The following is a 14479-nucleotide window of genomic DNA, read 5'->3' as shown; positions in this document are numbered from 1 at the left end:
TTTTATTGAAATATTCATAAAGTGCACGTTTGTTTATAGGGCCAGTGCATACAAAAGCTGGGATCTTTCTCTGAAATGGATACTAACACAAATATAATCTAACACTTGAAACAAATCAATCTACCTAAAGTAGTAACGAATGTTACATGGCAAGATACTGAGCAACAGCTACATCCAGTAAAATTGTGAGTGGTTACTTCAAATTGTTTAAACTATTGTGTAGAACACATTTATGCTGCAATCCTAGACTCAGGAATTCACCCACATTTTGCGCAGCAAGCCTATATCACCCTTGGTGTTTGACTCCAGTTTGTTTGTGGTGATCTCCAAACTGAGTTTCTGCAGGGCCTTGGAAAGATAATCTGTCTCGTTCTTGTCCCCACTGGCTGTCTGCTCCAGGTCCTCACTCGCTTTGTACAGATTGTCAGGAACAAGAATGGTCACGCCATACCCGTGGTTATCATGAATATGATTGTCTGTCAGCTTCAGCTGGGGCTGAGGGAGAACCTGTGAAAAGAAAACTTTTGTCACTGATCTATCCTTGGTTTTCTACTTGAGTTGACACCAACATAAGTCACCTATTTAATTAGGTCTCAGGCTCTGCTTCACTGTGCCACATTTATTACACGTACTAAAATACCACTGATATCATGCTGCTGACAATCTAGGGTTCCTCCTTGATTTAAAGGTTTAAGTTGATTCCTTCCCCACTTCCACACCGTCACCTCACTGGCATTTCCACCTGTACATTTGTGTAATATATATTTTCCCCTCACATGGAACAGCCCTAATGCTAGTACTGTATACTATACCTTGAGATTGATTCCACCCTGTGAACCTTTTGAGTCTTTCGCCAGCTGGTTGCTGCAGTGGTGGATTTCATTCCGATGCAGCTCTGCAACGCTGCCAGGGTACAACTCCACTCCTGCACCCTGAGAAAGTCAATGTCAAGTAAATCTGTGCTCATTTTCTAGTATGTCTCGAACTTTCTGTTCTATTTTGCATGTGGCCCCTTAATTTACATCCACACATCAACAATCAGATAAGCCATGTAACTCAAAAGCAATCTTTCAAAATGACAACTCTACCTTTGCACCAGAGATCTCACAGTTCTTCATGACCAGAGAGGCTCCAGTCAGGACACACACTCCTGTGCCTTGACACTTCAACACGCAGTTGTCCAGGGTCAACTGTCCCGACTCCACCACAACAATGCCATCACAGGTTCCATGCTGCACCAATGTCAGGTTCATGAGCATCACCTTGGAGGCTTTGGACGCCACAAAGTTGTCATGGGATGGGTCAGAGTAAAACAGCACCTCTTTCCTTTCTCCTTCTCCTGCAGAGTATAGTTGACCTTCATGCCTCATTGGTTCTAACGCTTAAGTATCACTTGTCAGCTGTACTTTAACGGATATACAGATTTTATTATGGCCATGAATATAAAAAAGTAATATCGTATTTACCCTTTATTGTGATGTCGTCTGTGAGGGATGCCAGTGCAACTGCGTGGTACTCTCCTGGGAAGACCACCACCGTGTCCCCAGAGAAGCATGAGTCCAGAGCGGCTGACAGACTGTCATGCTGCTGGATCAGAGTGTCCGCCGAGAAGTTCTTGATCTGGGGTCACAATGAAATAAAGATAACGTTTTGAAATAACTGAGATAAGCTGCAATAAATCAAGTTAAAAACAATCATTTTCGCAACAAAAAAATTACATGACTGCAGTGAATAACACCAGATCCAGCACACCAACCATGTCTGTTGTCATTATCTGGGCAACAATGTGTGTCACAATCCTTCCAGATGTTCTCTGTCCCTTTCTGCGTTTGTAGATCCTTGGATAGAAGGGTCCATGGCTCCTAAAGACATTTAAAGCAATATCTTGGTATTAAATCAACACTACGGCTCATTACAAGAACTGCTGACTAAAGAACAAGATTAGTTGAGCAGCAATACTAGTTGTTTTACACTGTCAGCATTGGTAGTTGGATGTTGAGAAAAGCTAGGACCAATGATCATATCTTACCTGAGTCGTAGGTCTTCCCAGAACTTCAGGAGCCCACAGAGCATTGACATTTCATAGTACTTTTTCCAGCACTCCACAGCCTCCCCTGGTAAGGCCTCCCCACGGATTTTGGTCTGGAACTTTGTCAAGTCCAGTCGTTTGCTTCGGTACTCCTCCAGGGTCTTGCGGTATCGCTCACTGATTGGACCAGGGATGGTTCCATCCTGAATGTCATAATACCTGCAGACAAATACACCGCATAGTCCAGGTGAACATCATTCAACACAGCAGTGACACCATATCTAATCTTTGTGGCTTGTTTTTGGTTGGCTCTGCTGAAATGCGGAGGGTATGCTTACAGCTGTATGCGTTTCTCAATGACTCCTGCGTACTCGTCACATTCCTCATCATCATCCCAGTCCCTCCAGAGAAAATCGTAGAAAAACCTGCAGGGAAGCATGAAGACAAAATCTGGAATTTGGATTTACACTGTATTAGAGGAGTTCCCTAATGTTATTCACCTTGCATGTTCCAGATACTCCGCAATGTTGTCTACATCAGCTCCCATCCCTTGTATGGGGTAGACATCCAAGATTGGCACAGAGTAGTCATGTTCCCTCAACACATCTTCAACCAACTCTCTTGGTAAGTTGGCAATGTTTGAGGAATATGGTTCTGCCACGGAAACAGACACTCGAAGAGGGAGGCTTTTTCCTTCGCATGGTGTACAGTTGACCTAGACAGCCAAAGTTCAGGTTTAGGAAAATGGTCAGACACTTTGCATCCCAATTATGGCAGAATTGTGGATATGGTACTGTGATCTAGACCTGGGTGCTTAGTGGTAACTTCTTGAGCCATTGTTAACAGATGTAGCTAGCTACCGGTATTTGTTTGAAACGCTAATGTTAGAGGGAGCCCCTGTCAACTAAATAATGTTAACTGTGCCTGTGGCAGTCTGGCGTTAACAAGCTATTGATTGCTGAGCAAGCTCATTAGTGTTAGCGAATGTGAGCCACATAGAAATGGAACGAATAGAACAGGCGTCCCCATTCAAGTCAATGATAGCATAATGGGTGGACTGGCAGCAGTTGAGAGTGTACCAACAGGAGAAAAGCAAGAAGTAAAACCAGGAAGTGTAGCCATCAATATGTGCTGTGATTTGATTCAACTCAACTGACATTACAGAAAATACATTCCTTTGCATGAGCCACATCAGTTATCATTTGAATTAACATTCTACATTACCATGGAAATGATTTCATCACAATACCAGGCAGCCATTTGCTGTTATATTCATTCTATTTCTATGCTGAGCCACCTGTATCTAAATATTTGAAATTGTATCTGGATGTAACAAAACTACTAGCTAGTAATGAAAGGTTAGTGATATCTGGGACAGCCTAAACCCTAACCCTTATGTGAAGCATCCGGTTGTCGTTTCCACTCACTACCAAATATGGTGACGAGAGGTAGCCCAGTGGGAGAAGAGGGAGCGTAATGGATTTTAGCCGATATTATGCAACATTTCTCATCGATAAAACATTTGATCTCAATACGGGTTTCTGTACCCAAAACTTGAATTTTTTATGAACCGAGTGGACTACGTTTAGCAGATTCTACCCTTTGTCAAAGTAAAAAATAAAAAATAAATCGTTTAGGAGGGTAGGGGCGAATTGAGTTACTCCGCACGCGCACTTCAGAGTAGGCGTTCCCTAACGGAAATATGCAAATACATGCTACAACGCGCCAATAGGATCTCGCTAGCTGGTGCTTGGTTCTGACCATTAAGACTCATTTGTTCCCTTTGGAAACGACCAGCTGTGTTCTATATTGGATCTTTGACTTAACCCTTAAATTACCGTAACCATTTTAATGTTCAAGTTAAATGGGGTAGGGAGTGGAACGTCCCAGTGATCCCGTATAGTAAGGACCGTAATTAAATTATCTAACTTACGTCGACAAGCACACCCACAAATGGCAGGTCGCCAATATCGCAGTTTACCAACAGGACTTCTGGGGAAGTTTTCCACACTGCAGTCCAAGAGCGTTTGCTGGCAAGTTTTTCTATTATGTAGAAACTTATAGCTTCATCTGCGTCTTCTGCCTGTTAAACATGCAAATAAAACATGTGTTAGCATACTTGACTGTGAACATTGTTGGGTTGTCGGCCAGTTGATAAATGAATTAGCTAACTGGGTAGTTAAAGTAAGTGAACGTTATTACTAGTTAGCTAGACCTAGCCACTTACAGAACACTGGCCAATAATATGATCGCAAAACAGAGCAACACGTTCATCGTAGGTGTATGTCTTGTTGGAGATGAAGATTTGTGGCAAGACTTGGGCCTCTTTAGCATCAAATGGCTCTTCGCTGTCAGGATTTGGCGCCAGACGTTTCCTTCTCATAGGGACTTTATTCCTTACGATTTGAGGAGAGTCAGCAGCAGAGAATGATGTTAAACCAGCATCATAGCTTGGCACCTCACTGTTCGGAATAGTACTGGTATGAGACTGGGCCTTTTCATGGGCCATCTCACTTGAGACAGGTATTTTAAAATGTTCCTTGCTTGCTTTCTGTGCTGTTTCATCATGAAAATCTTCCAGAGGAAACAAAGAATCAGGGGCACAAGTTGCCATTGTATAAGATTTGCAAATAAAAGTGATTCTTTTCGAAAATTAACCTAGTTCGCTTGCTTACCGTTAGCTAAAGCCAACGACTTTTGCCCCAGCACCGCGAGCCTGGGTTGGTTCAGATTGAATATTTGAAAATTGAGCGCGAAACGGTCACGAGGTACTAGTGGCAGCCGGAAGTAGCATGCGCCGTCACAAAACGCTCAGAAGAGAACAGAATAAGTTGTGTTCACAAGCTAACTATTTGATCAAGTCAAGTATCCGAGTGACTCAATTGCAATTTTTCTTCTGGACCGTCAGTTTTCATGATTGAGAGATATTTTAAATCGAATCTGTAATGGTTTGCTAAGATAGTTTAGCAAGCTAGATTGGGGTGGCAAGGTCTTTCAACCAAGGACTCCATAGAGAGCAATAGTAATGGCCTCTAAAGCCTATGGGGAAATGAATGTGAGTTTGAGGGGTTTTGGATAAATGTTGAAAATGAGGTCTGTGGTAAACACAGGTTAAGGAGATCTTGTACATTTTGTCCAATGAGATAGTCTTCATCAGCTGATGTTATTGTAAAATGTGAAGCATTTATGTAATCAAAACATCATTCATAATGTTAACTAACTGATTATCTCATAGGGGAAAAACTTATAAGATAGCCTAAGCCTTTTTTAACATCAGACCTTATTTTACACCATTTATCCCAAGACCCCATTTTTTTACCCATTCATTTCCCCCATAGGAATGGCTGAACGAACCAGAGGTAGAAAATGCTAACTCATTTCCAGTTTTTAGGACTACAAGCTGGCAAACTATACCACAGAGTTTATAAAACCAGAGACGCAAAGTTTTGAGAATTTCGGGAACGCTTGTGAAGCAGACTCGGCAGATCAGATTGGGGTTGGCAAGTCAATGTAAAAAAAATGTGTCCCTGTTAATTTTCTTGAAATTCAAATGCAAAACCTAGACTTGAGCCAATGTCTTAAATAACTCTAACTGTCATTACTACAGCCTTGTGAAAGTGACAAACTGACATGTTTTGTGTCACTCCGGGATGCTAGCCTTCTAGGCTGAGTTCCTCTGTCCAGTGTCTGTTCTTTTGCCCATCTTAATCTTTTATTTTTATTGGCCAGTCTGAGATATGGCTTTTTCTTTGCAACTCTGCTTAGAAGGCCAGCATCCGAGTCGCATCTTCACTGTTGACGTTGAGACTGGTGTTTTGCGGGTACTATTTAATGAAGCTGCCAGTTGAGGACTTGAGAGGTGTCTATTTCTCAAACTTGGCATTCTAATGTACTTGTCCTGCTTGCTCAGTTGTCCACCGGGGCCTCCGACTCCTCTTTCTATTCTGATTAGAGCCAGTTTGTGTTGTTCTGTGAAGGGAATAGGACACAGCATTGTATGAGATCTTCAGTTTCTTGGCAATTACTCGCATGGATTAGCCTTCATTTCTCAGAACAAGAATAGACTGAGTTTCAGAAGAAAGTGCTTTGTTTTTGGCTATTTTGAGCCTGTAATCGAACCCACAAATGCTGATGCTCCAGATACTCAACTAGTCTAAAGAAGGCCAGTTTTATTGCTTCCTTAATTAGAACAACAGTTTTCAGCTGTGCTAACATAATTGCAAAAGGGTTTTCCAATGATGAATTAGCCTTTTAAAATGTATAAACATGGAATAGCTAACACAACGTGCCATTGGAACACAGGAGTGATGGTTGCTGATAATGGGTCTCTGTACGCCTATGTGGATATTCCATAAAAAAATCTGGCATTTCCAGCTACAAGTCATTTACAACATTAACAATGTGAATACTGTATTTTTGATCAATTTGATGTTATTTTAATGGGCAAAAAAATTGCTTTTCTTTCAAAAACAAGTTCATTTCTAAGTGACCCCAAACTTTTGAACGGTAGTGTATATATCTTATTTTTTTTACATTTTCAAACAGTCCATTTTATATTTTCAAACAGGGCTATACATTTGGGTTAGGTTTTTTTCTCGCCTGAGTAGCCTCGTTTCACTGCCAAAAATAAAATTTACCCATCTAGTGTTCAACAAAATAACAACACAATGTCAAATACAGTTAGCCTAGTCAAATAATTAACATCCAATCACATTCACCGTTTCTCTCTCGCGGGAATTCCACTAACGATCCATATGTAGCCAAACGTAGCTGCTGCTCATGTTGGTATCTGTATTGTTGGTACACTGCAGCATCCACGAGAGGCTCTTGCTGCCAAAGGAATGCCTGATGGCTTGAAAGCTGTTTTGGACACTACAGTGAAAATGGTTAACTTTTAAAGAAAATACAATTTTATTAGTCACGTGCCGAATACAACCTTAGTGACATGCTTACTTACGAGCCCCTAGCCTACAATGCAGTTTCAAAAAATACGAATAAGAAATAAAAGTGACGAGCAATTAAAGAGCAGCAGTAAAATAACAATAGCGAGACTATATACAGGGGGGTACCGGTTGGTTGAGGTAATATGTAGGTAGAGTTATTAAAGTGACTATGCATATATGATAACAACAAAGTAGCAGCGGTGTAAAAGAGGTAGGTGTTCAGGAGTCTTACGGCTTGGGGGTAGAAGCTGTTTAGGAGCGTCTTGGACCTAGACTTGGTGCTCCGGTACCGCTTGCCATGTGGTAGCAGAGAGAACAGTCTATGATTTGGGTGGCTGGAGGCTTTGACAATGTTTAGTGCCTTCCTCTGACACCGTCTGGTATAGAGGTCCTGGATGGCAGGAAGCTTTGCCCAGTGATGTACTGGACCATTCGCACTACCCTCTGTAGTGCCTTGCTGTCGGAGGCCGAGCAGTTGCCATACCAGGCAGTGATGCAACCGGACAGGATGCTCTCGATGGTGCAGCCGTAGAACCTTTTGGGGATCTGAGGACCTATGCCAAATCTTTTGAGTCGCCTGAGGGGGAATTGGTTTTGTAGCGCCCTCTTCACAACTGTCTTGGTGTGCTTGAGACCATGTCCGTTTGTTGGTGATGTGGACACCAAGGAACTTGAAGCTCACAACCTGCACCACTGCTGCCCCGTTGATGAGAATGGGGGTGTGCTCGGTCCTCTTTTCCTGTCGTCTACAATCATCTCCTTTCTCTTGATCACGTTGAGGGAGAGGTTGTTGTCCTGGCACCACACGGCCAGGTCTCTGACCTCCTCCCTATAGGCTGTCTCGTTGTCTGTGATCAGGCCTACCACTGTTTTGTCATCGGCAAACTTAATGATGATGTTGGAGTCGTGCCTGGCCGTGCAGTCATGAGTGAACAAGGAGTACAGGAGGGGACTGAGCACGCACCCCCGAGGGGCCCCCGTGTTGAGGATCAGTGTGGCGGATGTGTTGTTACCTACCCTTACCACCTGGGGGCAGCCTGTCAGGAAGTCCAGGATCCAGTTGCAGAGGAAGGTGTTTAGTCCAGGGTCCCTCGCTTATTGATGAGCTTTGAGGGCACTATGTTGTTGAACGCTGAACTGTAGTCAATGAATAGCATTCTCACATAGGTGTTCCTTTTATCCAGGTGGGAAAGGGCAGTGTGGAGTGCAATAGAGATTGCATCATCTGTGGATCTGTTGGGGCGATATGCAAATTGGAGTGGGTCTAGGTTTCTAGGATAATGGTTTGTGAGCCATGACCAGCCTTTCAAAGCACTTCATGACTACAGACGTGAGTGCTACAGGTCGGTAGTCATTTAGACAGGTTATCTTAGTGTTCTTGGGCACAGGCACTATGGTGGTCTGCTTGAAACATGTTGATATTACAGACTCGGACAGGGTGAGGTTGAAAATGTCAGTGAAGACACTTGCTAGTTAGTCAGCGCATGCTCGCAGTACACGTCCTGGTAATCCATCTGACCCTGCGACCTTGTAAATGTTGACCTGTTTCAAGGTCTTACTCACAATGGCTGCAGAGAGAGTGATCACACAGTCTTCCAGAACAGCTGGTGCTCTCATGCATGTTTCAGTGTTTTTTTTTGCCTCAAAGCGAGCATAGAAGTAGTTTAGCTCGTCTGGTAGGCTCGTGTCACTGGGCAACTCTCGGGCTGTGCTTCCCTTTGTAGTCTGTAATGGTTTGCAAGCCCTGCCACATCCGGCAAGCATCAGCGCCGGTGTAGTACCACTCGATCTTAGTCCTGTATTGACGCTTTGCTTGTTTGATGGTTCGTCAGAGGGCATAGCGGGATTTCTTATAAGCTTCCGGGTTAGAGTCCCGCTCCTTGAAAGCGGAAGCTCTAGCCTTTAGCTCAGTGTGGATGTTGCCTGTAATCCATGGCTTCTGGTTGGGGTATGTACATACGGTCGCTGTGGGGACGACGTCATCGATGCACTTATTGATGAAGCCAATGACTGATGTGGTATACTCCTCAATGCCATCGGAGGAATCCCGGAAATATTCCAGTCTGTGCTAGCAAAACAGTCCTGTAGCTTAGCATCTGCTTCATCTGACCACTTTTTTATTGATCTAGTCACTGGCGCTTCCTGCTTTAATTTTTGCTTGTAAGCAGGAATCGGGAGGGTAGAATTATGGTCAGATTTGCTAAATGGAGGGCAAGGGAGAGCTTTTTATGCATCTGTTTGGAGTAAAGGTGGTCTAGAATTTTTTTCCCTCTGGTTGCGCAAATTTAACGTGCTGAAAGAAATTTCCAACATACAGACGCTGGTTATCAAGGGGCAAAGTATTGACATGTTTTTTTTTTTTATTGAGAGATGACCTTAAAGTTTTCTTTGCTGATCATAATTTTCACTTGTCTGACCACTTGCATGATGACGAGTTTCTCACGACTGGCTTATCTGGGTGATGTTTTTTCTCGCCTGAATCATCTCAATCTATGATTTACAGGGACTCTGTAACTATATTCAGTGTGCGGGACAAAATTGAGGCTATGATTAAGAAGTTGTCTGCATTTAACAAGGACAACACACTGGTCGTTCCATCATTGTATAATTTATTTGGTGTGCAAATGAACTTAAGTTTACGGACAATGTCAAATGTGATATTGCGAAGCACCTGAGTCAGTTGGGTGTGCAATTACGCAGGTACTTTCCCGAAACAGATGACACAAACTGGATTCGCTATCCCTTTCATGCCATGCCTCCAGTCCACTTACAGATATCTGAACAAGAGAGCCTCATCAAAATTTCAACAAGCTGGGGCCTCCCGGGTGGCGCAGTGGTCTAGGGCACTATCGCAGTGCTAGCTGTGCCACCAGAGATTCTGGGTTCGCGCCCAGATTCTGTCGCAGCCGGCCGCGACCGGGAGGTCCGTTGGCCTTGCGTCGTCCGGGTTAGGGAGTGTTTGGCCGGTAGGGATATCCTTGTCCCATCGCGCACCAGCGACTCCTGTGGCGGGCCGGGCGCAGTGCGCGCTAACCAAGGTTGCCAGGTGCACGGTGTTTCCTCTGACACATTTTATTTAATCAGAAGCCACTGCCAGATTTCGTGGTTAAATAAAATTTTCACAGAACAGCTTGTTGAATTTTTATTTTTTTTACCCCCTTCTCCCCAATTTCGTGGTATCCAATTGTTAGTAATTACTATCTTGTCTCATTGCTACAACTCCCGTACGGGCTCGGGAGAGACGAAAGTCGAGAGTCATGCGTCCGCCGAAACACAACCTAACCAAGCCGCACTGCTTCTTAACACAGCACGCATCCAACCCGGAAGCCAGCCACACCAATGTGTCGGAGGAAGCACCGTGCACCTGGCAACCTTGGTTAGCCTGCACTTTTTACCCTCAAGGGTATCCTGCCTTAGCAAATTGAGCTTTTAAGACACTGATACCCTTTGCAACCACATACCTATGTGAGAGTGGATTCTCGGCCCTCACTAGCATGAAAACTAAATCCATGCACAGACTGTGTGGAAAATGAAAAGACTGAGACTCTCTCCAATACAACCCAACTTTGCAGAGTTATGTGCATCCTTTCAAGCACACCCTTCTCATTAACCTGTGGTGAGTTTTTCACAATTTTCGATTAAGAAATAAAGTTTTATATGTAAGATGGCTAAATAAAGAGCAAAATTATTGAATATTAGAATATTATTATTTGTGCCCTGGTCCTATAAGAGCTCTTCGTCATTTCCCACAAGCAGGGTTGTGGGATCCAGGAGGGCATTGAATGTCTCTGCTGTAACCAAGAAGTTTAATCCTGACATCTAGCCACTTAGCTAGCAAGTTAGCAAATCAAATGTATAGCAGGAGCCCAGATATGGATATAATTTATTTGACACATCATAGATTTCTTATAGTTAGTTATAAGCAATGGCGTTGCACGTGCCCCCATGGAAAATCATACTGTTGGTATTTTGAAATATATATATATATATATATTTTTTTTATCTTTATTTTAACAGGGAAAACAGACTGAGACCTGGATCTCTTTTACGGCTGTGCCCTGTGTAAACATGTTGACATGTACAGTTTTAGACATACAGACAAGAACATTTCAAAACATACACAATTCAACAGAAACAATCACAGACAACATCATATTGATCCTCCATAAACATTTTAAAATGGGCAAGGGACACCAGAGTGTCTAACTTAAGTTGGATCTGCAGTTTGTTCCATAAATAAGGTGCAAAGGAACTGAAGGCAGTCCTACCCAACTCTGTGGAGACCGCAGGAGTCTCTAATGTAATCCACATCTGTGATCTGGTTTTAAAATTAGTACATCTTGTGGAAATTAATGATGATATATATGGAGGTAGTTTTAAAAGAAGTGCTTTATAAATAAACAAGAGCATGTTGCTCTCGCCTCACAGATAGAGACCCAACCCACATGTTGATATAGGATACAGTGATGAGTTCTGTAACTATCACCCGTGATAAACCTGAGTGCACAATGGTAAATAGCATCCAGTGGTTTTAATGTGTTTGCCGATGCATGCATATAGATAATATCACCATAATCTAAAACGGACATAAAAGTAGCCTGCACAATTTTTTTCCTATTTACAGAGGACAGACAAGCCCTGTTTCTGTAAAGGAATCCTATCTTGAATTTGAGCTTTTTTCCCAATTCAGTAACATGTTTTTTAAAAGAAAGCCTATCTAACCATACCCCTAAGTATTTATATGCAGAGACCTTATTGATTTGAGTACCATCCAAGCTAGTGATTACAAACGTGTTTCTAACTGAGAGTTTAGACCTAGAAAAAAACATGACATTTGTTTTCTTAGCGTTTAAAACAAGTTTAAGCTGTAAAAGAGACCCCTGTAGTATCCTAAAATCAGACTCCAACTGCATTAAAGCTTGGTCCGCTGTTGGAGCAATAGAGTACATCACTGTGTCATCTGCATATAAATGGAATTTACAATATCTGACATCATCACCAATGTTGTTTATATAAAGTGAGAACAATAGTGGGCCAATTATTGAACCCTGAGGGACCCCTTTAAGTAACTGTAAGGGGTCAGACTTGACCCCATCGACCATGACGGCTTGAGTTCTATCTTTAAGATAGTCATAAAACCATCGGCAGGCATCAGTGCCCAGTCCTATAGATGACAGCTTACTCAAAAGGATAGCATGGTCTACAGTGTCAAAAGCTTTTGACAAATCTACAAACAACGCAGCACAGTGCTTTCTATCGTCTAAGGCATTTGCAATATCATTTACAACAAGCATAGTGGCCGATGTGGTACTGTGTTTAGATCTAAAACCAGATTGATTGGTACTAAGAATACTGTTAGCAGAAAGAAAAGATTGTAACTGTTTGTTGACTATAGATTCTAGAATCTTTACCAGACAAGGGAGCCTAGAGATGGGTCGATAGTTATCCAAATCACTACCGTCACCTCCCTTATGTAATGGCAGAACAAAAGCTGCTTTCCACACCTTAGGGATATTTCCTGTGCTTAATGTTAGATTAAAAATGTGTGTTACTGAACCAGCAAAAATAGGTGCAGCACACTTAAGTAAGTACGGGTCTAAATTGTCAGCGCCTAAGGATTTCTTAGTATCAATGGCACACAGGGCAATTAGAACCTCTGCTTCAGTTATTTTCTGGAAACTAAAAACAGGGTTACCATTTTTCAGAGTAACGGTTGAAAAGCAAGAAATACCCTGGTATACAGTATAAACGGTATATCGCCCAAGCCTACTTAGGCAGGACAATAACCCTCCTGCTTATCTCTAGCTTACTTTTTAATAGACTTAACTTGGTTTCAATAGAAAATCTAGGTTCTTAAGGGCAGTTCTGTATTTTGTTTTGGGATGCCTCTACTGCACACTGCCTAAGAAAAAGTTTGGGTTTATGACACAGAATGCTACAAAATAATTGTTGAGATTCATTGCTATTGAGATGCCATTTGATGACCCATTTTTGACAACCAATGAGAAAAGTTTATGCCTACAAATTATGTTTTTTGATTAGGGTAAGTGTACCTATTAACCACAACAAAATCTAAGTTTAGACATTTCTAACATATTGCCCTAATATTAGGCTTCCGAGTGGCGCAGCATCTCAGTGCTCGAGGCATCACTACAAACCCTGGTTCGATGAGAGGCTGTATCACAACCGGCCGTGATTGGGAGTCTAATAGGGCGCCGCACAATTGGCCCAGTGTCGTTAGGGTTTGGCCGGGATAGGCCGTCATTGTAAATAAGAATTTATTCTTAACTGACACACCTAGTTAAAAAATTATAATAATAATAATACGAAAAGTGAGTATAAATTAAAAGATTAATCTCTCATGTGAAGTTTTAGGACTGTACTTACAATTTTTTTTAATAACACATACAAATATTTGATGAGTTTGGACTGGGCTTAAAGGGTAACGAATGTACCCATTTTATTAAGCTCATGGGTGTTCCAAATAAGCCCACCTCTTAATTCATACATTTGAATAAATTTCCAAATGATAACTTAAAATTTTATATAAGAAATGTCAGTTTGTATTATATTAATATCCCCTAAAATATAAACTGATCATTACTATTCAGCATGAAAGTGGCACTCAACAGAGGGGTGTCGAATCATATCCACAGAGATCAATGCGGACTTAGGCTTTTGTTCTTGTCAACCTAATTCAACTAATCATAGACTTCAGTCAAGACAAGATTAGTTGAAAAAAAAAAGACACTAACACACAACTTCAAATTAATTATCTGAAAGCTGATTCACATGTGCTGTATTGCTATTCTTGTTAATTAGGTTTTAGGAAGACAAATTGAACTATCTGAAGACAGTTTCAAATCTCCCCCTCTACTGTTGTATTACAAAAGTACAGGGGGTGGAGCTAAAAACAGAATCACCAGGATGAATGAAGGACAACAATATGACATTGCCCCCACCCAAAAGTGCACGAGTAGTCATCTTCTTGTCCCTCATTTGTTTGCATTTTTGTCCAAAACTATCCCTCAACCCTGATCTTATTATTTTCTGTCCGCATCAACGACCAACTGTCCATTCCAAACGTCTTGGAGAGAGTACAGAGGTTTTTAATTGTTCCTAATCGTTTCTAATCTTGGTAAAGGCACCGTGGATAGATGCAACTTATGCGTAACTATTTTGTTTGTTTTAATCAACTTAAATTTGAACAAAAAATATTTATGCTCACGTTCACTGAATATTAGGGATATCAACACTATCCATATGTTTCAATACAAATCGGGCTTAATAGGAACATACTGGGCTTAGTTGGAACAGTGATTTAAGATAAAAAAGACAGAATAGCAAAGTCTATTTTGAAAATATTTGGAAACCAATGGTTTGTGGTATAAATAGACACATTAGACTACATTATTATGCAACATTAGTATTGATCATATTGAAATATATATATTTATTACCATTTACATAATGTATAGAGGGAGTGCTTTTTGTGCTACTATACCTT

The 14479-nt window shown here is 41.7% G+C and overlaps 1 protein-coding gene across 2 annotated transcripts in view; it reads right to left on the bottom strand.

The window, feature by feature from the left end:
* Nucleotides 1–27: 27 nt before the first annotated feature.
* Nucleotides 28–14479, bottom strand: part of LOC129824005 (testicular spindle-associated protein SHCBP1L-like) — a 28705-nt gene continuing 14253 nt past the window's right edge. Inside the window, exons 1-10 of one of the 2 annotated variants that reach the window (XM_055883247.1) lie at nucleotides 4257–8530; nucleotides 3963–4112; nucleotides 2530–2744; nucleotides 2368–2454; nucleotides 2030–2248; nucleotides 1757–1862; nucleotides 1467–1620; nucleotides 1089–1339; nucleotides 813–932; nucleotides 28–507 (exon numbers count right to left, since the gene is read on the bottom strand). In XM_055883247.1, coding sequence (XP_055739222.1) covers nucleotides 250–507; nucleotides 813–932; nucleotides 1089–1339; nucleotides 1467–1620; nucleotides 1757–1862; nucleotides 2030–2248; nucleotides 2368–2454; nucleotides 2530–2744; nucleotides 3963–4112; nucleotides 4257–4643 — 1947 coding nt within the window. In that variant the 5' untranslated portion in view covers nucleotides 4644–8530 and the 3' untranslated portion in view covers nucleotides 28–249. Of the gene's footprint in view, nucleotides 508–812; nucleotides 933–1088; nucleotides 1340–1466; nucleotides 1621–1756; nucleotides 1863–2029; nucleotides 2249–2367; nucleotides 2455–2529; nucleotides 2745–3962; nucleotides 4113–4256; nucleotides 8531–14479 lie in introns of those variants that run through there. The other variant, XM_055883248.1, reaches the window with a different exon arrangement.

Source organism: Salvelinus fontinalis, chromosome 26 (genome assembly GCF_029448725.1).
Source record: "Salvelinus fontinalis isolate EN_2023a chromosome 26, ASM2944872v1, whole genome shotgun sequence".
Classification (NCBI taxonomy): domain Eukaryota; kingdom Metazoa; phylum Chordata; class Actinopteri; order Salmoniformes; family Salmonidae; genus Salvelinus; species Salvelinus fontinalis.
This window is presented reverse-complemented; position numbering and strand designations above follow the sequence as displayed.